At 41.7% G+C, this 25,291-nt stretch overlaps 1 protein-coding gene across 1 annotated transcript in view; it reads right to left on the bottom strand.

The window, feature by feature from the left end:
• The window catches only part of LOC126344463 (apolipoprotein D-like), a 46,099-nt gene that overhangs the window by 8,392 nt on the left and 12,416 nt on the right, over positions 1-25,291 (bottom strand). The window contains exons 2-6 of the mRNA XM_050002021.1: positions 24,762-24,890; positions 20,816-20,946; positions 11,831-11,922; positions 4,937-5,032; positions 291-576 (exon numbers count right to left, since the gene is read on the bottom strand). Coding sequence (XP_049857978.1) covers positions 291-576; positions 4,937-5,032; positions 11,831-11,922; positions 20,816-20,946; positions 24,762-24,878 — 722 coding nt within the window. The 5' untranslated portion in view covers positions 24,879-24,890. The remainder of the gene's footprint in view (positions 1-290; positions 577-4,936; positions 5,033-11,830; positions 11,923-20,815; positions 20,947-24,761; positions 24,891-25,291) is intronic.

Here is a 25,291-nt window from a genome sequence, read left to right as displayed (position 1 = left end):
TGCCAGCCAAGGTCTGTTTGACTCAATGCCCAGGCGTATCAAGGCCGTTATTACGGCCAGAGGTGGTTGTTCCGGGTACTGATTTCTCAGGATCTATGGATCCAAATTGCGTGAAAATGTAATCACATTATGTTGTAGTATAATGTATTTGTCCAATGAATACACGTTTATCATCTGCATTTCTTCTTGGTGTAGCAATTTTAATGGCCAGTAGTGTATATTTGCCTATTGGGTGTCTACGTAGAAAATGAAAGGCAGCGTGTTTAAAGAGAAGGGGAGGTGTTGTTTACCTGACAAACCTTCTGGAAGACGCTGCAGGAGCAGCAGCGGGGGCGGCGGCAGGGGCAGGGTTGGCAGCGGCTGCGGGGGCGGCGGTGGCGGCGGGCGCTGCTGCGGCGGTCGTGGCGGCCGGGGCTGCGTCGCCGGAGGCGCCGGGCGCGGCCACGTAGTCGCAGTTCTCCTGGTCCGTCTTCACGAAGAACGTGCGCCGGATCTTGAAGGCGTCCAGGATGCCGTAGGCCCGCTGCAGCACGGGGCCCGCCGGCAGCCGCTCGCGGGTCATGATCCACGCGTTCTCTGCAACACGGGCCCCGTCAGCGTCAAAGGGCCGCAGCCACGTTGCAGGGCGAAAACTTCTGCTGTATTTGCAGCCCTTACTGTACATGTCATGCACTGTGCAGCTGGTCCCGGCGGAGGTTCGAGTCCTCCCTCGGGCATGGGCGTGTGTGTGTCTGTCCTTAGGATGATTTAGGTTAAGTATTGTGTAAGCTCCGGGACTGATGACATTAGCAGTTATGTCCCATAAGATTTCACACATCTGAACATTTCTGACTGTACGAGAAGCCTTTGAAGAAGAGCGGTGGGCGTTTAGGTAAATGGTAAATAATGTTGTTAAAAGTGTTACTGAATGGTGTGGCGCCTCCTTTTGAATCGCTGAATAATTTAAGAAAGACTCTCATTCTTAAAATAATGGTAAGCACGTATTAAGAAAATAACTGTAGCTTACAGTGCTAATTATTTATGTAGAGTGTCATGTTTGTCTAAGAATAAGCATACAGTATGGAGCTAGCTCTCCTTGTTTGTTTCCTTTTTTTGTTATATATGTGAGTCGTTCATTATTCTTTCATTATCTAGTCTGCTCTGATCTTATGTCGATCGGTACGACTGGTGCCCTTGTTCTTATGAATGTGACTGTAGCTTCTGATTGAAATAATAATTATTGTAAAGATTCAGTAAACCTTTTCTTATCCTTTGTAAACCCTGCAGTACCTAAAATTAAATGTGGCGTCTGTAATTGGACTATAGGAAGCTACTTCTGTTGTGCAGGCTGGTACTAAAGTATTTCCAGTCTTAATAGACATTATTTATATCTTCCGTTTAACTGAACCCGCAGAGACCACATCTTTTACGAAGTCCGATATCTTACCAGGTTACGTGGTGTACATCATTTATTTAAATAATGTTAAAGTAAATTCTTTTTATTAACGCATTTAAAAAGAAGTTTTGTGTTAAATTTTTAATCAACATCATATATGAGCAAAATGTTTTGTTTATCTCCGTTTTTTATTTTGAGTCACAACACTCGCGCTTTTACTCATAGCTGTTTTTAGAAGCTCCTTGGTCAAGTGACTTCTTGCGTAAACAGTGCCTCCAGATTCAGAAATAAATCAAAGTATTTGAAAACCGAACTCACCGCTTTTTGTCAGCACCTGATCTTTATTGAGAATAAATAAGTTATTTTCTCAACAAAATACAATAAATTTGTTTTAAACGCAACCAAACAAGCCAAAGCTACTCAGTAATGTTGACTTTAGCAGAATTTAGTGTCTTCCTTGGGAGAGAAATTAATTAATCCAAATGTAAATGAAAATCAAATTATTACGTTCTGCCTTTGCCCATAATTCAAGCAAGTGCGGAGACATTGTCTAACGCTGGCGCAAATTTCTCTCCGTTGCGACGAGTTTATATCTAGCTCTAATGAAACACTGATGCAACCCGGGAAAGAAAGCTTTGATAATCTTCTCGTTTTGAATAAATTAATATAATACTAGAGGTCAGTTTTAGTGGGTATCTGTTAATCGTCTCACTCTGAATTTCAGAAATACACAACATATTCAGATTTGTTCATGTCTAGATACTACACAAATAATATTTGTAATACATTATGGGATGTTATAACTAGGGAGAGACTTCAGAACGTTTCGGTGTCAATATTGACAAGAAACTAAACTGGAGAAAACACATTTTGGAACTCCTAAAACAACACACCTCAGTCACATTTGCACTTCGAACCTTTGTATGTCTTGGGGAGGCTGAAATCACATATTATGCGTATTTTCATTCAATAATATGACATGGAATAATTTAAGAAAGAAAATGTGCTGTAAGAATAGTATGCGGTGTTTATGCACAACCGTCTTGCAGAAATTGTTCAACTAGTTGGTCAACTTGGCTACTGCTTCACAGTATATTTACCCCCCCCCCCCCCCCCCCATGAAACTTTCAGTAAATAACCCACTTCAGCTCTAAGACAAATAATTATGATACCAGAAGAAAAATTACATTCATTAATTCACATTAAGGTCCTCTCCAGCTCAGCAAGGGGTGCACAAGACTGCCACCAAAATATTTGCTATCATGCCCAATAATATAACATGTGTGACAGATAGAAAAGTTAAATTTAAAACAAAAGTGAAAAAATTTCTTATTGAAAACTATGTCAACTCTGCACAAGACTTTCTGTTTAAGACCTGAAAAGGTGGTGTATAGAAATTACTAACTTAAATCTGTATTTAAAAAGCGTTTAACCATATTTACTCGTGACGAATGTGTAATGCAAATGGTAAAATGGCTCGTTACACCTTATTACGATTAATCGTACAAATTATCCGTAGAAGATTAATTGACTAGCTAACTAGGAGGCACCAGTGCGGGAAATCTCTGGTTAGAAACCTCACAAAAACAGCAGTTTTTTTTTTTTAAAAAGATGAAGTGTTTTGCTCTCGGCTCCCAGCTTGGCTGTCATCGCCGTGATTATAGCGTCCACCTCAGAGTCATTTTTAGTAATAAAAGATTTCATGCTATTGAACATATCTAAAAATGTTAAAGCCCTCCCGCTTATACATAATTTCGTATGGAAATTTTAAATCTCCTCCCACACACACAACATTCGTGCCATAGTGAACAAGATTCAGATGATAGAATTCAACATTACCGCACCAGTTCAACAGACCTCAGCAAACCAATGCACTGCGGTATGTATAGATTCGTGGTCCGGATAACTTGTTGGGTTCTGCTGTTTATGCTGTGTTGGCTATGGCGTGAAATGTTTATGAATGCAAGAGGCCGTTTAATATTTTTTGGGGTTGTCAGTAAGCGCTAAATCTTCCTTTCAATAAGGGGCATAACATTCAAACTGCAGGCTTGGCTGCCAGTCAAAGGTGATACTCTTGGTCTGCAAAGCTACGAAATTTCGTATTGCTCAAAGTTAAGGTGCAAGTCTTTCGATTGGACGCCACTTCAGCAACTTGAGTGTTTCTTATTCACTCCTACTATCCAACAGAGGAAAAGGAACCTCCAGTTTAACGTGGATTCCGATCCACCTGCTGATTCTGGCTACTCTCCACATGTAAGAGGCCAAGGCTAGATTAAAGAGAGACAGAAAATCTCCATAGCGCGAACGAGATTCGACATCGCGACCTCTTGCATTCCCGATTTTCGTCTTACGATTAGACCACCATGCCCAACCCTTCAAAATTTCCGTATGCCTGAACGCCGCTCCGTAAAATGTAACAAATGAGTACCTAGCATCAGAGAGAACATTAATTTTAAATGTAAAGTTTGCTTCAGCCAAATGCTCAAGTACATTGTTTAGTGGCTACCCCGGTTTCGACTGAGTTGTTAATGTTAACAGGCCGCAAATACTTCTTGGCGTATTGCTGCGTCAGAGCATGTTGGCAGACAATATTTCGATAGGGTCTTATTAGAAGACAAAGAAGTATTTTTGAGTAACTGACAGTGACTAGTCGTTCGAACCCATTTGAGCCATGAAATAATTTACTTGATCATTTGACTAAAATAAACTTTATAATTAAGGGTACAAGAAGTTCACATGTAAAAGAGACTCTCGCGCTTTCGATTGCAAAATCAAAAGCAGAACGGCCAAGGAACGTACACAACAGGTATGTGGATATAAAGAACAGCTAAAGACGCCTAAGGTAATCACACGAAAGACCGTGTCAATAAATCCAAGATCAGCAACCAAATATAATCTTGTGTACTAGGTAAAAATGACTGTTTTGTGGAGCGGATGATAAATAATAGTGTCTCAATTTGTGTGTAACTAAATACTGGCAAAACAACGAGTACATAAATGACTTACCGAAGAGTTTCATTATGAAAAATGAAGCGAATAAGTTAGAAAAGTTTAAATTAAATTTTCACAAACCTCAGTATGGTAATCACGTATATATGCTTTCCAGTTCTCTTCGCTGCAGTAAACGTAGCTCCTCTAGGAACGTCCTAATGTAAAAGTCGTAATAAAACGCTAACCCTACCATAGTTACGTGTTACTTCCAAGTCTGTTTCCAATACCAGAGAAAAGTTTATGTTAACATCAAAAACTCGATGTAGTAATTGGGCAGCTACAGACGTTAAAAATCACTTTATCGAAAGCGTCACCTGGATGCATTCACTCGTTCTGTGTTTACTTATGTTGGGCTGCATTAGCTGCCTCACCCTTTGTATAAATAACGCTATTGTAAGCTTTTGAATTAATATAATTGGAAGATAAAGCAAACAGACTCCTCTCAAAATTTGTAGCGAAACCTATAAATGAATAAGTGTTGCACTTAGTACAGATTTCCTTAGTAGTCAACGTAGCACCACTTGTTATGCGGGCGTGGCTGAGACAGTGGCGATCAGTGGCCATACTTACGCGTGTTCACGATGGGTCCGAGAGAGCTGCACGACCACACGACGGAGTAGGTATCGTAGTCTGTGTCCAGCACCATGTACTCAGAGTCAATCGATACTGAAACAGACAAACAAACAAACAGTTACACTCAGCTTGCCGCTGGTGTAAACGATACACGAAATACAATTTCTCATGTCTTGCTCTCCTTGGGGAGCTTATAGTTACTGACTGGTCCTTTCGAGATTCAGTGCTGTAGCCACAATAATATTTTCTTGTACGACATTATATAAAACTGGTATACTTCCTAAATTGTGATGAACAGGAAGTAAAATAAGTAATTAAAGAGCTGCAAATCTTTTGCGTTGAAAAAAAGTTACGATGCGTGACTTAACGCATAATTTTCGTAGATGTTGCGTTCTCGTGCTATACCAACAATTTTATATCGCTACTCATCTTGTGACGGAAGCTACTTCTCACATTAACGTTAACTGAGCTGTTCCGTAACAACTTTTCCCAGACTTTTGTGTGAGTTGTCAAACGTGTAACTGTACAGATTACTATGGCTAGTCATTGTTCTTTGTACTGCAGTGTTTGTGTTCTCATGTGGAAAATGTGAACTCAATGGAGGGGGATGATACGAAACATTGTGATCAAGAGGTGTCCTCTTCCTTCTGTCCTCACCACAGCAGAAATGGCTCAAAGGAGCATCGTGTTCCTATGTAGCGTACTCATATCTGAAAGTACTTACTTCAACCAGTTACCCAACAATGTCCATAACATACTGTAAAGAAGGAGGGCAAGCAAACGTAAGTAGATGAGCCGCACGTTACAACATGTTCGAATGCGTAAAGTAGATTACTGAGGAATTGGGGTATCTTAGGTAAAACGAGAAAAATAAGTCTGCTCATATTCGAAATAAATAGGGAAGTTAAGTAACTAATCGAAGGATGAGATTATTAAAAGAAATGCCTACGGGCCATTAGAACAAGAGCGTCCAACGTTTTAAATTACCCCGGCCGCATTGGAAGAACTCCAGTACTTTTGAGACGTTTATTTGTTCCCTTCGTGAGCTACACTCTTGAAAATAATTGTTCACAAACAAAGATGACTTAATGAATAATGAGCGTATGGCATTGGTGGCCGGAAAACCCTTCGGGGGGCCGTTCGGCCGCCGCTCCACAAGTTCTTTAACGCCACTAAAGCGACTTGCGAGTGAATGCGGATGAAATGATGGTGAAAGACACACAACACCCAGTCATCTCAAGGCAGAGAAAATCCCTGACCCCGCCGGGAATCGAACCCGGGACCCCGTGCGTGGGAAGCGAGATAAATAACGCACGACTGTGCAGAAAGGGATATTTGTCTCTGGGCAGTTATTATTTGTAAACGTCCAAAAATGATACATGATCAAACTTTTCTTGTAGCTGGATATCAGATTGCAACTTTATGCATACCGTCTGGAAACCTTCTGGAACGTATCTGTATCGTTTGTAAAAGATGTCGCACAGATACTAAGATTTTGACTTTTTTTTTTTCGAAAATACTGGAATGTATTTAAAATTCCCTGCGTCAAATCGAAAAGAATAGCTTTGTATTTCACCCTGTCTTTGAGCTTATGTCTCTAAATCTCTAGTTTCGCAGTTGCTGCTTGAGTAGCCGTAAGATAACAGACTAGGGCATCTAACGGACTGGCCGAGGCTCTGATGGCTTCAGTAGAGCACGGACGTCAATGCTGTAAGAATGGGATGGACCAATGAGACAGAAGCATCGCGTGGCGGGAGTTTCAAATTGAAATTATCATATAATCATATCTAGTTGTAATTATCATAACATTGCATAAACGGTATTTTAAAGATTGTTTTCCGGGTCGTGTGGCAGATAGATGCTCACTTCTTGGACCGCATTGATACTTGCTGTGACCCGCGGGCCGAGGGTTGGACACACCTGCATTAAAGATTACGTCATTTATCCCACTCAGGGCGCCGCTACTCCGTACGGTAATGCGACACAAGATTCCCCGTTCCGTGGCCGCCTAGTAAACACTGGTAATGAATGGCGGCGAGGCCCAGCTAACGGGGCCTGTAATTGATCGTCCTCGCGTGTGGTGGGACGGCATTCCAGACCGTAGCCTCTCCGAAGGGGCTCGGCTGGGAACACAAAACCGGAAAGGAGGTAGCTTGCACCACTTCACAGCTCTCTATGGAATGAGGTATCAATGATCAAAAACCTTCTGAGAAGCTGTTGCTGCATTGAATAAGTCGAGAAGCATGTCTGAGAAGCTGCATCTGTAAAACGTGAGAAACAGCTTCCGAGAGAGGTATGGAGGGGAACTCTTACCCAGAAGGAGCGGCTCTCAAATCCCGGTACAGCCGTTGGTTAATAGGTTTTCTGCAATCTTCTGAAATCACTTAATGGGGAACAGTTTGATGACAGCTCGTGACTCCGTGCTCCACCATTCTGAAAGTGAGCGAGTGCTCCGACCATAATGACCACGCTCTCGACTACATTTCTAGTCTTGTCCTCCCTACATAAGAACTAAATAGCTGAGCTCGTATTTAAGTTAAACTCGTGTAATAGTATATCAGTAAATCAGTTATGTCTTTTTTGCTGAAAATCCAGCTCATACCTAAACACGTTTGGATTTGGAGCAAGAATAGTAAGTTCAACGTCTGTTTGAATGATTATTATGATACTTGTCTAATAATATTTTTTATAGTTGCCACCTTCCTGAATCTTTTAACCAACTATCAAAACAGTTCTACTACACAGTTATTCTTATTCGTCGTTAGACACGGACTACCTAGGTTAAGTCACAACCGCCTCCGTACCTTTATATAGCTCGCAAGCGTGCGACATCGTTGATGCTGTCAGTAAGTTATGTTTAGGCAATTGATTTCACGTTCAGCTTTCCTTTCTTTTCTATAATGTTTTGTATCAAGATATTAACAAACTGCTATAGGAGTATTTCACAAGTAGTGCCTGTTACTTACAGCTATCGATGGGAAACAGATACACGGCTACAACCTACCAGAAGAAAATGAGAGGCAGGTCATACTATCAGAGTCTTGAAAATTACTCACACATAATTTTAACTGACTGCCCTAATTGGAGAGTCAGGAGACTAAAATTTAAAAAAAGAAAAATAAGGGCCATATATGGAAAGCTGACAATAACATAAATACACCAACAGACCTTATAAGTATCAAGCATAATAATGTAATTTATTAACTGTACACATTTTGTCCCAGGAACTTGGACACCAACAACGCGATCAATGTTCGCATTATAGATACAACATGCGGAAATTATCTTCTGTATAGACACTTTAGAAGTGCACCATGACCCGTTACTTGCGTCATGCGTCATTGTTAAAACGTCTATATATAAATGTAGAACTAAAAAAAACTACTTCTTCACTATAAATCACCTATCTAGCTGATGTAACAGTTAAGATTTTGGACTCATTTTAGAGAGGGCACCCTGATTTAAGTTTTTCATGTGAATTCCTCGAATAATATGTGATTGTTAGCATGATTTCTTCGAATAGGGAATGCCCCTTTTGTTCCTCACATCGAATTAAGAAAGTGCTCCTTGTATATTAACTTCCAAAGGGCCAAAGGGCAAATCATTAAAAGACACCTGGCTCAGACATGCAGTTCTGTGTTCACAGAACTGTTGATAATCCTCTAGATTTTTAATCATACATGCATTGAAGAGTGAGGCAGGCAGGAAGGAATGGACAGAGAGAGGGGTGCAGGAGGGAAGGGATGGAGAGAAGGGCAGGAGGAAGTGTACAGAGAGAGGAGGAGAGGGAGAATTGGTCAGAGAGAAAGTATGAGATTGACAGAGAAAGAGGGAGGAAGAGATGGGCAGTGAGAGAAGAGAGGAGCAGACATGTAAAATATATGTGCCACACACACACATACACACACACACACACACACACACACACACACATACAGGTGAAGACATGCGTAAACAGCTAGTTAGTGTTATAGGTCCCGAGTCCACCTCCAGTGCCGAGCATAAGCGTGTGTGATTGTATAGCAGAGGGCCCTGTTTCGATTCCCACTGCTGTCAGAGACGTTTCTTTGACTGAAATATTGGCATGGCTTCCACTCAGCATCGTGAAGCCAACTGAGGAGCTACAAGAAGCAGCATCTTCAAGTTCTGAAGGCTGACAATGGCTGCGAAAGTGGTGCACTAAGGCAATGTCTCTCATTTTTGTTCTTGTCACCAGTCGTCTGACTGGTCTGATATGGTCCTGCATGATTTCCTCTCTTGAGCCGGCCTCTACATCTCAGAGTAAAATCTACCTCCAACGTCCTCTATTATTTGTTGCATATATTCGAATCTCTGTCTTCCCAATATATTTCGCCCTCTACTGAACACATTGGTCCCCTTATGTCTTACGTCCTATCGTCCTGTCCCTTCTTCTTGTCGGTGTTTTGCACAGATTTTTTTCCTCGGCGATACTGCGGAGAGTCACCACATTTCCTGTCTTTTCAGTCCACTTCTGCCGTATGACATTTCAAATAAATTGATTCACTTCTTTCATGTTTTCAGGCAATCCATGATGCACATCAACACAGTACTGTACTCAAGACGTACATTCTCAGAAATTTCTTCTTCAAATTGAGAACTATGTATGATACAAGAGAGGAATGCCCTCTGTTTCTGTGCTCAGAGCCACTTGAACCAATCTGTGCCACTTGGCTTCTTATATTCTCCTTGTTTATTATGATATTCGTTATTTGGTTACAAGGTATCAAATGTCTTTGATTTTGTGTGCTTCGTAGTCCCCAAATTTGATGTTGATTTTATTGCTAATCCCTTGTCTACTACTGATCATTACTCTCGTCCTTCTTTGGCTTACTCTCAGTCCATTATAAGTTTCATTCTACTGTTCATACGATTCTTTCTTGCTTTCACAGATGTTAGCAATGTCATCAGCGCATCTCATCACTGATAAACTTCCACCAGAATTTCATTCCAGCATCTAAAACTTTTTTTTGCAGTAAACACTGTTTGTATGGCGTTCATACTGACCGGTGGGGAGACAAGCTGCATCTTTGTCTTACTCTCTTTTTAATCAGAGTACTTTTTACTCTTAATGTTCTCCCTTAGCTTCTTTTCTTTTTTTCTACAAATTGTGTAATCTGTGCTTGTACCTATGCGTCTGAGAGCATCAAACATCTTGTATACTTTACGATACGAACACTTTCCTGAGATCTACAGCTCCTATGAAGTTGTCTTCATTTTTCAGTTATGAAGCGCTACATCATAATTGCCTCTCTGATATCTTTAGCTTCCTTGAAGCTAAACTAATGGCCCTCAAACAGATCGTCAGTTTTCTTTCTAGCCTTCTTTGTAATATCCTCAACGACAACTTGATGCATGGGCTGCTTAGCTGATTGTGCGACAGTTCTCGGATTTATCTGCCTTTGATACCTTCGGGAGTCTGTAGATGATACTCTTCAGAAAGTTCGAAAGCATGTCACTAGTTTCATAGATTCTACACTGTAACGTGAATAATGACTTGGTTGCCACTTCCTTCCAATGATTTTACATCTTCGGAAGGAATACTATTTCCGTCCATAACGCATCCAGAAGATTGGCATCGCGTAGTCCTCTAGGGCAGAGTTGCGGGTTTATTATAGACATAGTACACTTTCAATATATGTTCTGAAGGTTGAGTGACGCCATTGTGGACGCCAATATTGTTTTCTTGCTTGAGCTGGGGTGAAAATATAAATTTTGTGATATTCAAATATATTGAAAGGCGCAGTCAATCAGCCTTCAATATAATTTTGTCATTTTGTCAAGTTTCTGCAGGAAGAGAGATTATACCGGTAACCGATATGAGTGTCTTTTGTTTTCAGTTTTATTACATTTGATATATAGTGCACCATTTCCCTGTAACCATACTTCCTAAATGTGGATGATTGCTAGATTGTATGATCGTGAGTGCAATTGCAAACACTTCGCTGAACTCAGGTGGATGCTCTTGGTGCAGCTTTGTAGTAGAGGAACGGTCGTTTAGTTTAGTTTCCGAAACTGGTTTGTGGAACCTGCCTGATGGGACCTTACCTTCCTGGGGTTTCTTTTCGTGCGGTTCCATGACTGGTTCCCTCAGACACACGTACAAGCCACGTGTTCGTTCATATTTCAGACGTTGAAATAATGGAACATTTTGAGCGAGGGAAGTTCAGGGGAAGTTAGAAAATGACAAGCACAGTTTGTGCAATAGAAAGTTCGCGGCTAAGGAAAAGCCCATGTCATATGGCCAAAGTGTATGTCACAAAAGAAGCAATGTTTAGACGTCTTCGACAGTTAAACCGTGACCGCTATTTAATATCACCGCTGTCTTTTAAATTTCAACTCCGTTGTGTACTGCTTATTTTTTCTTTTCACTTAATTAAAAACTTCATTGACTGCGTGTAACTAAGGAATATGTTTCTGCTGTAGACATCTTTAAGCACTACGATACAGTTATGTTTCGTATTAAGATGACTGGTTTGAGACGTGGAAGCAAGGACTTTTTCCGTCATTTGTAGCCGGTCGGCGAGTGGAACTAATCCAAAAGGGCACAGTAGGTCAGTAGTTGAGTACCAGGTGATATTTCAGTGTACTTAAATCACATTTTTCTTTCTTGTAGCTGTAATTGCATTTGCAACTATTGGCCACTATCATCATACCGTGGCACAGTAACGATCTGTGGGTACTTTAGTCACTGAAATCATCAGTCCAGCAGAACACAGATGCATACGATATTCAAAAGTAATTAAGAGACGGTAAGAAGAACTAATTCACATTGCATAGAGGAGCTTTTGAACTCCACACTCTGTATTACTGACCACTCGACTATCAGTGATAAGGATGTAGGCCTCAATGTTAAGGCTTGGCGTGACTTACCTGGTAAGGAGGAGTACTTCACAGAGAGCTTTGCCTCGCCTGCCTTCCCTATCATCTTGATCTCCCCGTCCAGCTGCCGCGTCAGTCCAGTGCTGTAACAACAACAACAGGCAACTTCTGTGAAACTTGTTTCCGTTTGTATTAATTTTACAAAACAAATAAAGAGAACGACCTGATTAGCATTTTCACTGCTTTATTAGAAATTCTGTACCTGTGCTGCACCTCTGAATAGGCACCCTGTAACAATGGAGGGCCATCTGTTATTGTCAAACTCTTGTACAAAGATCTCTCGGGGTTAACTCTTCCTGTATTATTCTCAATTTTACATATATTTTACTGTCGATCGTTCAGTACCACAATGTACAATTTCCTGTCATTTTCATCTGTGGTAACATGTTTAGGACTTCTCTACGTGAATCACCTTCACTTTTAAGTTGAAACACATGATTACGTCTGTTCTAAATGAAAAAGCAAACCTATATAGAGGGCGTTCAGTTTATCTGAAGACACTGAAATATATCGAAATCAAACCATTGAATTCAAAAAATTATAATTAAAATTTGTTCGTCTCGGAGAGGGACATCGAATGATACTAACCCCCCCCCCCCATCCTAACCCGTGTCTGGATGAGGAGGGGGGCAACTTTGCAATCTAGATGGGAACCCCACTTTTTATTGCAGATACGGATTCTATGGGCAAAAATACTTAAGTTTTGTCTGAAATGTGTATAATTGTTTTCCTTTCGCAAGAGATGGCGCTTAGTCGGAAAAACCAAAATGGGTAAAAATCGTATGTTTCAAAATGCTATCCAATGACCCGTGAATTAACCCCCTTCGAGGATAGGACAGGCTATTGTTTCATAACTTTTAAGTGGAAACCCCATTCTCGACATCCTATCTCTCCGGAAAACGGAAATGGACTGCTCGACGCGGCTGAATTGCCGTGTATATAGGTACGACTTATCATACAAGGTAGCACAGTGCGATCAGAAAAGGTTTATTGATTCGTTTAACACGAAGTCAGATACTATGTTTAGCGTTACCCATGGACAACTACGTGGACTTAATAGTTTTATGTTCACTTTGGGGTGCTTTATTAATATGAGTCTCCTTGCCGCTCACATATCAGGTTTTTTTTTTTTTTTTTTTTTTTTTTTTTTTTTTTTTTTTTTTTTTTTTGCAGAGTGAATGTTTAAACGTTTGACATTCAGCTTCAATACACTTATTGATCCTTTCTTCAAGAAGCTTGAAGCTTACGTGCGGGAATTTCAACACAAGCATTTCTTATGCGTTCTACAATGTTTTTACGGTCTCTGGCACTTGTTCATAAACTTTGCCTTTTAGATAACCCACAGAAATAAATCCGGCGAGATTACATCAGGCTAGACTTAGCAGGCCAATTAACTGGGGCACGACTGCCTATCCAACCATCTACCACTGCATACACGGCCTAGTACTCCCCTTACTTGAAACGAGTAATGCTGAAACTACATACTTTGTCGAAAGTCCAACGCAACATCCTCAAATAGTATTGGTAATTCCTAGTCCAGAACATTTCGTTATTTGATTCCATTCAAGGTACCTCATTTAGAACCAATGAGATTTGTCCCTATGGGCCGGCCAGTGTGACCGAGCGGTTCTAGGCGCTTCAGTCTGGAGCCGCGCGACCGCTACGGTCGCAGGTTCGAATCCTGCCTCGGGCATGGATGTGTGTGATGTCCTTAGGTTAGTTGGGTTTAAGGAGTTCTAAGGGACTGATGACCTCAGAAGTAAGTCCCATAGCGCTCAGAGCCATTTGATCCATTTTTTTTCGTATGGTTCCACACCAAACGTTAAATGCCCAAGGACACTGATGTTCAGTTTGTCGTAACCAGTGCGGATTTCCTACACGATAGTAATGCATATTATGTCCATTAATGCTACCATGGTTTGTGACTGGAGACTCATCGGAAAATAGTACATCAGCAAAGAAATTGAGGTTACTCTGAATTTATTGTAGTACCCATTCACCCCCCCCCCCCCCCCCCCCCCCCCATGAACCATGGACCTTGCCGTTGGTGGGGAGGCTTGCGTGCCTCAGCGATACAGATGGCCGTACCGTAGGTGCAACCACAACGGAGGGGTATCTGTTGAGAGGCCAGACAAATGTGTGGTTCCTGAAGAGGGGCAGCAGCCTTTTCAGTAGTTGCAGGGGCAACAGTCTGGATGATTGACTCATCTGGCCTTGCAACATTAACCAAAACGGCCTTGCTGTGCTGGTACTGCGAACGGCTGAAAGCAAGGGGAAACTACAGCCGTAATTTTTCCCGAGGACATGCAGCTTTACTGTATGATTAAATGATGATGGCCTCCTCTTGGGTAAAATATTCCGGAGGTAAAATAGTCCCCCTTTCGGATCTCCGGGCGGGGACTACTCAGGAGGATGTCGTTATCAGGAGAAAGAAAACTGGCGTTCTACGGATCGGAGCGTGGAATGTCAGATCCCTTAATCGGGCAGGTAGGTTAGAAAATTTAAAAAGGGAAATGGATAGGTTAAAGTTAGATATAGTGGGAATTAGTGAAGTTCGGTGGCAGGAGGAACAAGACTTCTGGTCAGGTGACTACAGGGTTATAAACACAAAATCAAATAGGGGTAATGCAGGAGTAGGTTTAATAATGAATAGGAAAATAGGAATGCGGATAAGCTACTACAAACAGCATAGTGAACGCATTATTGTGGCCAAGATAGATACGAAGCCCACACCTACTACAGTAGTACAAGTTTATATGCCAACTAGCTCTGCAGATGATGAAGAAATTGAAGAAATGTACGATGAAATAAAAGAAATTATTCAGATAGTGAAGGGAGACGAAAATTTAATAGTAATGGGTGACTGGAATTCGAGTGTAGGAAAAGGGAGAGAAGGAAACATAGTAGGTGAATATGGATTGGGACTAAGAAATGAAAGAGGAAGCCGCCTAGTAGAATTTTGCACAGAGCACAACTTAATCATAGCTAACACTTGGTTTAAGAATCATGAAAGAAGGTTGTATACGTGGAAGAACCCTGGAGATACTAAAAGGTATCACATAGATTATATAATGGTAAGACAGAGATTTAGGAACCAGGTTTTAAGTTGTAAGACATTTCCAGGGGCAGATGTGGACTCTGACCACAATCTATTGGTTATGACCTGTAGATTAAAACTGAAGAAACTGCAAAAATGTGGGAAATTAAGGAGATGGGACCTGGATAAACTGAAAGAACCAGAGGTTGTACAGAGTTTCAGAGAGAGCATAAGGGAACAATTGACAGGAATAGGGGAAAGAAATACAGTAGAAGAAGAATGGGTAGCTCTGAGGGATGTAGTAGTGAAGGCAGCAGAGGATAAAGTAGGTACAAAGACGAGGGCTGCTAGAAATCCTTGGGTAACAGAAGAAATATTGAATTTAATTGATGAAAGGAGAAAATATAAAAATGCAGTAAATGAAGCAGGCAAAAAGGAATACAAACGTCTCAAAAATGAGATCGACAGGAAGTGCAAAATGGCTAAACAGGGATGGCTAGAGGACAAATGTAAGGATGTAGAGGCTTATCTCACTAGGGGTAAGATAGATACTGCCTACAGGAAAATTAAAGAGACCTTTGGAGAGAAGAGAACCACGTGTATGAATATCAAGAGCTCAGATGGCAGCCCAGTTCTAAGCAAAGAAGGGAAGGCAGAAAGGTGGAAGGAGTATATAGAAGGTTTATACAAGGGCGATGTACTTGAGGACAATATTATGGAAATAGAAGAGGATGTAGATGAAGACGAAATAGGAGATACGATACTGCGTGAAGAGTTTGACAGAGCACTGAAAGACCTGAGTCGAAACAAGGCCCCCGGAGTAGACAACATTCCATTAGAACTACTGACGGCCTTGGAACAACCAGTCATGACAAAACTCTACCAGCTGGTGAGCAAGATGTATGAGACAGGCGAAATACCCTCAGACTTCAAGAAGAATATAATAATTCCAATCCCAAAGAAAGCAGGTGCTGACAGATGTGAAAATTACCGAACTATCAGTTTAATAAGCCACGGCCGCAAAATACCAACGCGAATTCTTTACAGACGAATGGAAAAACTGGTAGATGCAGACCTCGGGGAGGATCAGTTTGGATTCCGTCGAAATGTTGGAACACGTGAGGCAATACTGACCTTACGACTTATCTTAGAAGAAAGATTAAGAAAAGGCAAACCTACGTTTCTAGCATTTGTAGACTTAGAGAAAGCTTTTGACAATGTTGACTGGAATACTCTTTTTCAAATTCTAAAGGTGGCAGAGGTAAAATACAGGGAGCGAAAGGCTATTTATAATTTGTACAGAAACCAGATGGCAGTAATAAGAGTCGAGAGGCATGAAAGGGAAGCAGTGGTTGGGAAAGGAGTGAGACAGGGTTGTAGCCTCTCCCCGATGTTATTCAATCTGTATATTGAGCAAGCAGTAAAGGAAACAAAAGAAAAATTTGGAGTAGGTATTAAAATTCATGGAGACGAAGTAAAAACTTTGAGGTTCGCCGATGACATTGTAATTCTGTCAGAGACGGAAAAGGACTTGGAAGAGCAGTTGAACGGAATGGACAGTGTCTTGAAAGGAGGATATAAGATGAACATTAACAAAAGCAAAACGAGGATAATGGAATGTAGTCAAATTAAATCGGGTGATGCTGAGGGAATTAGATTAGGAAATGAGACACTTAAAGTAGTAAAGGAGTTTTGCTATTTAGGAAGTAAAATAACTGATGATGGTCGAAGTAGAGAGGATATAAAATGTAGACTGGCAATGGCAAGGAAAGCGTTTCTGAAGAAGAGAAATTTGTTAACATCGAATATAGATTTATGTATCAGGAAGTCGTTTCTGAAAGTATTTGTTTGGAGTGTAGCCATGTATGGAAGTGAAACATGGACGATAACTAGTTTGGACAAGAAGAGAATAGAAGCTTTCGAAATGTGGTGCTACAGAAGAATACTGAAGATAAGGTGGATAGATCACGTAACTAATGAGGAGGTATTGAATAGGATTGGGGAGAAGAGAAGTTTGTGGCACAACTTGACTAGAAGAAGGGATCGGTTGGTAGGACATGTTTTGAGGCACCAAGGGATCACAAATTTAGCATTGGAGGGCAGCGTGGAGGGTAAAAATCGTAGAGGGAGACCGAGAGATGAGTACACTAAGCAGATTCAGAAGGATGTAGGTTGCAGTAGGTACTGGGAGATGAAGCAGCTTGCACAGGATAGAGTAGCATGGAGAGCTGCATCAAACCAGTCTCAGGACTGAAGACAACAACAACAACAACCCATTCACAAAGTACTACTCGATTATCAGAATCTCCATCTAACCAGTGAAATTGGATATGGATGATACTTACAACGATGCAATAAGCTGAAAGTACTACCTAGGTAAATTGTGGAATCTCGTTGTAATTGCCGAGTGCTTTTCTGTGGGTTTTGCTGAACAGCCGCTAGTAGAGCTATTTCATTATCTTCTTCTGTAACAATTTTTCTTCATTCGCTTTTTTCAGTATTTACGCATTCACAGCTCAGTAAAAAATATTATTCTACATTCACCATAAATCGGTATCATTTCAGAATTTTCTTCCTCGGTTGCAATAGTCATTCTACGCTTGAAATTATGTTCTAGAAATGAAGAGTAAATCTGGATAAATAAAAACTACTCAAGCAATGAAATTTTTAGAGATGCTTTCAGTTCTCCTTATGAAAGAGGAGTGAGCTCTGATCTCACCGCGTCGTCTATTACGATAAGCGTTAGTTTGCTACGCGGCCACAATGGCGCATCGAGCAGTACCATTTTCGTTTTGCCGGAGGAATACAGCGTTGAGAATGGGGCTTCCCATTAAAAGTTGTGAAATACGAGTAATTACCCATACGATCCTTGCAGCGAAGAGATGGGGTGTTAATTCAATAGTCATCGAATGGCATTCTGAAACATACAATTTTATACCCATTTTGATTTTTCCGATTACAGCGTCATCCACCCAGAAATGAAAAAGAAGTCTCAGACAAAATTTTTGTATTTTTCCGTAGATTCCGAATCTGCAATAAAAAAATGGGGATTTTCATTGAAAGCTTCAATGTTGCTCACCCCCCGCCCTCCACACACACGTGGGCTGATAAAGGGGGGAGGGCGAGTTTTGTATCGGTGGATGTTCCCCTCAGAGACGAACAAATTTTATTTACAAATTTTTTAGAGCCAATTTGTAGATTTCGAGACATTTCAATATATGCGTTTGTTATTTCCTAAGGGACCAAACTGCTGAGGTCATCAGTCCCTAGACTTACACACTGCTTAAAATAACTTAAACTGACTTATGCTAAGAACAACACACACACATCCATGTCCCAGGAAGGACTCGAACCTCCGGCGGGAGAGGCCGCGCAATCTGTGGCATAGCGCCTGAAACCGCTCAGCCACTATGCACGGCAGTATTTCCGTAACTTCAGATAAATTGGACACCCTTTATAGTTTCATCACCATAAATTTTCGTCGGCATACATCATTCACTACGAGTAATTGTATTACTATGTCGAGTTTCAGTTTATTTGAAGCAAAGTAACATGATTCGGTACTTTTAAAAAGCCACGTAAATAAGATATGTCACAGGATATGTCGCCGATCAAGCTGAGTTTGCTTATTCTACTGCGCAGTATGTTCCTGTAGAACAAAAATTTATGATATCAATACAGCCTCTGTGGCAGACATAGAGGTTTTCACCTCGCTCTTCTACGTCTCCATCTATACCTACACTTCGCAAGGATACTTTGCGCATCACTAGCACTTGCTCCTTTTCCAGTTCCAGTCACGAATGGATCGTGGGAACCACGACTGTTGTTAACCCTGCTGGTGGGATGGAAACAGGGTGTTCCAAAAAATATCGACAATCCTTAGGACAGGTACCTTACACCAAAAAACAAGAAAATGTTAGTAAACGTGGGTTCTAAAATTCATACCTTCAAAGTTATGAGCACTTAGTCATCTCCGATACTATGAAACATATCTCTGCTACTACAAGGACGTTGCTTTCCATGTTCAGGGAGGAGGTAGTATGGACCAAACGAAGGAAAAACCCTTCAGTGAACACGGAGTCTACAACGCATACCTAAGAACTATGAGCACTTGTTCATATTCGCTCGTGTGAAACACCTCTCTTCTACTGAACGTAGCTCTTAAGGTATTTATTGAGGATCCCATGTTTACCAGACATTGTTTTCTTGTTTCAGTCTATACAACCTCCTCCCAAAATATGGAAAACAAAGAGGTTGAATAGAAGAGACGTAGTTCATAGTACGGAAGATGAGTAAGTGCTTACATCTCTTACGGAATACATTATTTTAGAGCCATGTCTACTAGACTTTTTTTCATTTTTTTGTGTAAGAAACCTGCCGTCGTTTTTTTTTTGTTTTTTTTTTTGTTTTTTTTTCTTTTTTTTTGAGGGGTAGACCTCATTCATATAGGAGGAAGTAATCTATTGGCTGATCCTCTAGGAACGTATTTTCGAAGAACTTTAACCACAAACCAGACCGTGGCATAGAATGATAGAATGCCTTCCTTGCAATTTCTGCTTCTTAAATTGGCTGAGTATCTCCGTGACGCTTTTGCGTTCACTGAGTGAACCTGTGACAAAACGCGCCGCTCTTCTTTGAATCTTCCCTGTTTCCTCAACTAGCCCTGTTCAGTACTAATCCTAGATGGACGAGAAATATTCAAGTACTAATCGAAAGAGGATTTTCTGAGTTACCTGCTTCGTGAGATTCTTCCAATGAATCTGTCTGGCATCTGCGTCACCTGCTGTTAGTTTTACTTGGGTCGTTCCATTTTCCACTCCACGTGCATACTGAAAGATGTTTAATGGATGTGACTGCTTCTAGAGATTATTGTTCAATCGTGTAATCCTACCATAGTTGGTGTTTCTGCCTATTTGTACGCAAAATATTTCATTTGTTTTTAGTGATGGTTAGTTGTCAGTCCTTGCACCAACCGTCGCTTATCTGCACGTCTTCCTGCATTTCTCCACAATTTTCTAGCGTTTCGACTTCTTTGTATACAACAGCAAAGTCAACGAAAAGCCTCGTGGAATTGACGACGTCATCCACTATGTCTTTTACATACATTGTGAAAAATAATGGTCCTATAGTCCTGCCTTGATGTACGTCCAAAGTTACTTTTACATCTGGAGGCCTCATTGTCGACAATGACATGTCTTGTTCTGTTTGGTAGAAAATCATCAGTTCAGGCACACACTGGTCTGTCATTCCGTACCCTCGAACTTCACTAGCCGACAGTACGGGACTGTGTCGTACGCCTTCCTTAAGTCAAGGAACACGCATCTACCTGGGTGCCCGTATCTGCTGCTTTTCTTGGTCTGGTGGACTGACAGAGCGAGCTGTGTTCCACACGATACTTGCTTCATGAGCCCATGTTGACTCCTTCTAAGGAAATTTTGGTTTCCCAGAAATAATAAGTCAGTATAAAACATGCCCAAAAGTTCTACAAGAGGCTGACACCAGAGATATAGACCTATGGTTACGTCAGTCTGTTCGATGGGAATGATCTGTGCTTCTTCCCATCACTAATTATGTCATTCGTCGAGTTCAGAGGCAGTGACTACGAAGAAAGGCAAGTGCTCTTTGTGACTTAACTCCAGTACTGTAAGCACGATGAGAAATAAATCTCCTGTTTCACCGTGGAATAAAACCACTATATGACTCATTAAAATCAAAATACTAGGAAACTCTTAAGTGTATATTACCCTCAATGTGATTCCGATTAAGTTTCCAAGCACTCATTTGCTGTAAAGGGCATGTTTCTTAATAGGTAATATCAAGAAAAATGAATGTATAGAAATAAACAAACTCCCTCGGAGCGACGCAACAGCACCTGTGACGTAGATTAATGTGCCGATTATAATTATCATAGTTGTATGATTATGCGCGGTGGTACTTACAGTCTGTTGGTGATCTGGTTCGCCACACGTACTTTGCCGTCCGGGAAGCTGCTGTATGTAGCGGAGACGCAACGTGCTCCTGCCTCCGTCACGGCGAACATGCGCTCCGCCTCGTACCACGTGCCCAGGTACTGTACATAAAGCGACTTCGTCAGAATACAAGTCTTTGCATGATTTTTTCAGTATTTTCTAACTCCAACAGGCAGTCTGCGCAATAGGTATGCGTAACTAGTTTTACTTATTTATCTATTTATGTTGTGGGGCAGGATTAATGCCTTCAGAACATCTCTTACATCTAATCAAGCGTCCTTCGAGATCCTCTTTACGTTTTGCAGTGTGTAGAGTAAATGAGTCACGCAAAATATAACTATAATGGCAATAGTTACAGTACTGAACAACATTTCAACACAATGTAAATCCGATTAACATAGTGATAAATGCAATTTGCTCATCAAAACGTTCGTGTTAAATGGGAGCAATGACACGCGACACGCAACCACAACAAAATTCCATCAGTTGTACAAATAAACAATGATTAGGTCTTTTTAAAGATCTGATTCTGATAATCAGTCACAGCTGTTCTTAAACTCTATGTCTTAATTTCTTTACTCGCATCTAAGCAACAAAACACCACTTGCTAACTTAAACATCACTGAAGCCCTCAATGTGTCTGTTACTGTCCCCTGTTCATTGGTTTACAGGAGCCAAGATGTTTCTTGCTGTTTATTCCAGACCCTAGCTCTTAACGCATTTACATGGCAGTTAATTACATACTGTCTGCGGGACTCCGATGGTTAAAACTGCTGTGAAATTTGTGTGTTGTCGCGGATGTGCGTGGAAACGAACAGCAGGCAAAAAGGTGAAACTTGGTAATGGTTTATTGCCGGTTCTTGCGTTACATTGCGATGACGCTATACTTTCATCCCATGACACATTGCGAAGGGGTTTGGAATTTAAATAATGACACACAATCTAGGGTTCAGAACCTGAGAACAACCACTTCCCTTTTGCCTACCCGACAAATACTAGGGGTGAACATTTCTTGTACCACTATTACAGACGTATATCACTAATTTCGATTTGCAGCAGGGCTTTAGATCACACAAGTCTAAAGGTTGTAAATTCAACTGAATACTTTGGGATTACAATTACGAATAATTCAATTATAACGAGACCACAGATAATATTGTATGGAAAGTAAACCGAAGACCACATTTTATTGGCAGAACTCTTAGAAAATACACCATGTCTAATAAAGAGACTGTTTACAACACGTTTGTCCGCCGTCCTCTGGAGTACTGCTGTTAGGTGTGACATCCGCATTACATAGGATTAACGGAGGACGTCGAGCAAGTTCAGAAAAGGGCAGAGTGGTTTGTACTATCGTAAAATAGGAGAGATGGATATGATACGCGAATTGGGGTCGCAGTCATTGCGGCGGGGTCTCTTCACTACATTTCAATCACCAACTTTTTAATCATCATAATAAAATAAGAGAAATCAGAGCTTACTCGGAAAGATTTAAGTAATGGTTTTTTTCGTGCACTATTGGAGAGTGGAAAGGTAGACAAATAGCCCGAAAGTGGTTCGATAAACCCTCTACTAGGAACGTAACTGCAGATTACATAGTAATCATGTATATGTAGCTGATGTAAGTGACTAGAACTGGCAGCTTTCGGCTGTGCTAAATCGCACAGTAGCCAGTGTAACTGAACCGTGGTAAAAACTGCTGTTTTGAAGAGCGCGCCCTTCAGTCTGGAACCGCGTGACCGCTACGGTCAAAGGTTCGAATCCTGCGTCGGGCATGGATGTGTGTGATGTCCTTAGGTTAGTTAGGTTTAAGTAGTTCGAAGTAGTAGGGGACTGATGACCTCAGAAGTTAAGTCCTATAGTGCTCAGAGCTATTTTTGAAGAGCGCGCCGCAGCGCGTAGTGTGAAGCAGTCGCCCTCCGTTTCTAGCGGAGGCGCCGCTGTAGCAATCGCAGCTTTCGTGTCTCCCTCTGGTGGGAAATGGGAAAAGTTGCCTGTTCACGTGCATTTAAGGGGCGCTATCAGCTCGCCTTGGCAAGCCTCTCGTCCCCTGCTTGCTAATCTGTGTCTCGTCAGCATTTGTTAGGCACTTAGCGTCTGTCTGTCGTTCGGAGTGCTAGTATGTCTGTCGTTCGGATCAACCTTTAAAGCCGGCAAAATGAGAGTCTTTCCACCTCACCGGTAAGAGAACTCAGCGAGTGGCCGCCCGGTCGGGGTTTAGTTCCTGCATCTGAGTCTGCGCTTTAGGCCACCAGTCTGCTCGAGTTTGCTCAGGCAATGGTCATTGGCGGATGGATCGATCGGTTGGTCGGTCGCGCACTGAGACACAAGATGACTTGTCCGTCTTGAGCGTCGGCGCATGTGAGGTCGCCACGTGAGTCCAGTGGGCCGCGGCGTATAGCGAGTGGTAGTGACTTCGCGGTCGACACGAGAGCAACAGGAGTCAACCCACGACATCAGTCTGGCCGGTGCGAGCTGCGACGCCGTGAGACGGGAGATCGGTGCGCCTTCCTGCGTCCGTTGAAGCGGCTGGCAGCGGACGGTTCGGGAGAGCGATTTGGGGGTGCTGCGCCAGGTCATCTCGAGAAATCGCAATTTATTAGAGGTTAAGTGTTTGGTGATATGTTGTTTGATTTACTCTTGTTAAATTCTACTTGTTTTCCTGGTGAGGTCACCAGCCGTTTTGCTTTGGGGTCGTCCCACCATTCTTCTCCGTTTGCCCACCCGCGGGAAGGTGGTTGTCTATAAATTGCTTGGTCCGTTTTTCCCTTGTGGAGTAGGGGCGGATTAGAGCAACCTGCGGTTCGGGTTGTCTGGTAATCTCCCTATCAATCTACCATACGTTAGTAGCTGCCTCTGTCATGTTTGACGGATTTGGTATGTTAACAAATTTATTGCTTTCAGTGTAACGACTTAATACCTGAAATATGTTTTGGTCTTTGGAAACTTTGATATTATTGCCTATGATGTTGAGAGGCGGTATCTGTGTACTGCAGAGCATCTTAACTATTGTTTGGCCAACCTTGTAGAAGTTTATATAAGATATCATTTCATGGGCTTTTATTTAAACGATCATTTTAGTATATAAAGTTTGGCAAGGTTAATATTTTAATTGTTAGTGTTTTGTACCATTTCCATCCTTCATACGGGGGCCGCATAGTTTGTGTGCTTGTGTAAATTGTTAAACCTCTTAGTTTAAAGTTATCTGGTGTGATGCAGATTTGCACCAGTGTAGTCTTTCACATGCTGTTGTGAGCGGTCGTAACTACGGCCGTGTCAAAAGGGAGCGGCAAGGTTCTCTGCCCGAAAGCTCATACAGTCAAAACTTGTTTGTTTCTGCCTCTGAATAAATTGTAACTGTGATATTTAGAGGGTGCTTCATGATTATACTTTTAAATCTGTTTCTTTAAAAAAATGCTTTTAGGCACTATTAAAGTGAATAAAATTCCCATTTGTTAAAACGAATTTGGTTGTGATTTTATCAGTTACTCCCTGGCAACTACTTCCATGCTTACATAGTGTGATTAAATGTGTTAATGTTCTTGATGAATAGCTAGTAAATAAAATAAATTCTTAAGAATATACTTTGAAAATAAATCACGGATCAGTAAGAAACTTCCTGGCAGATTAGAACTGTGTGCCGGACTGAGAGTCGAACTCCGGACCTTTGCCATTAGCGGGCAAGTGCTCTACCAACTGAGCTACCCAAGCACGACCCACGCCCCGTCCTCACAGCTTTACTTCTGCCAGTACCTCGCCTCCTACCTTCCAAACTTTACAGAAGCTCTGGAAAGTAAAGGCAAATCTCATTACGGATCAGTAAGCTTAGACTGTTTCTGATGCTACCAGATCTGCACAGCTGTCTGTTACCTGACAGGAGTCAAAACCAGGGGATCGTTTTTGAGGAGGCACCCACCTTGGAGAGGTCGAAGTTGGTCATGGGCTGGTAGTCCGGACAGCCGCCGAAGCCGGGCACCTGGCCGGCTGCTAGCGACAGCGCCGCCGCCATACACAAGGCCCACGAGTATCTCATGCCGGAGTCGCGCTGCAACAACAACGCAGGCCTTATGCTCACGCTCCTAACGTGCAGCAGACAAGCCAAGTGATACATTTATCCATGCTCTGGTATGTTCTTTGTACCGGTTCTCGAATGTTCTACTGGTGTCTCCTACATAAACTACCTGTTGTTGATGTTCCTGCTTTCTGATAGCAATTACAATGCAGCACATGTGATGGAAGATACGCAGGACAAAGCAGTGGAACATGCGACACCCAGAACAAAGAACATATGAGAACAGGGAAATGTGGGACAAGCCACTCAACTTTTACAGAACATATAAGAGAAAATAATCATAAACCTACTGCAAGTGAAGGTTGACATGATAATGGTTGGAAAAAATGATGAAAGACCCCTCCTAACCTTACAAGAAAATTACCACATTCACA

Source organism: Schistocerca gregaria, chromosome 1 (genome assembly GCF_023897955.1).
Source record: "Schistocerca gregaria isolate iqSchGreg1 chromosome 1, iqSchGreg1.2, whole genome shotgun sequence".
NCBI lineage: Eukaryota > Metazoa > Arthropoda > Insecta > Orthoptera > Acrididae > Schistocerca > Schistocerca gregaria.
Note: the sequence above shows the minus strand (reverse complement) of the source record. Positions and strands in the feature narration are given on the sequence as shown.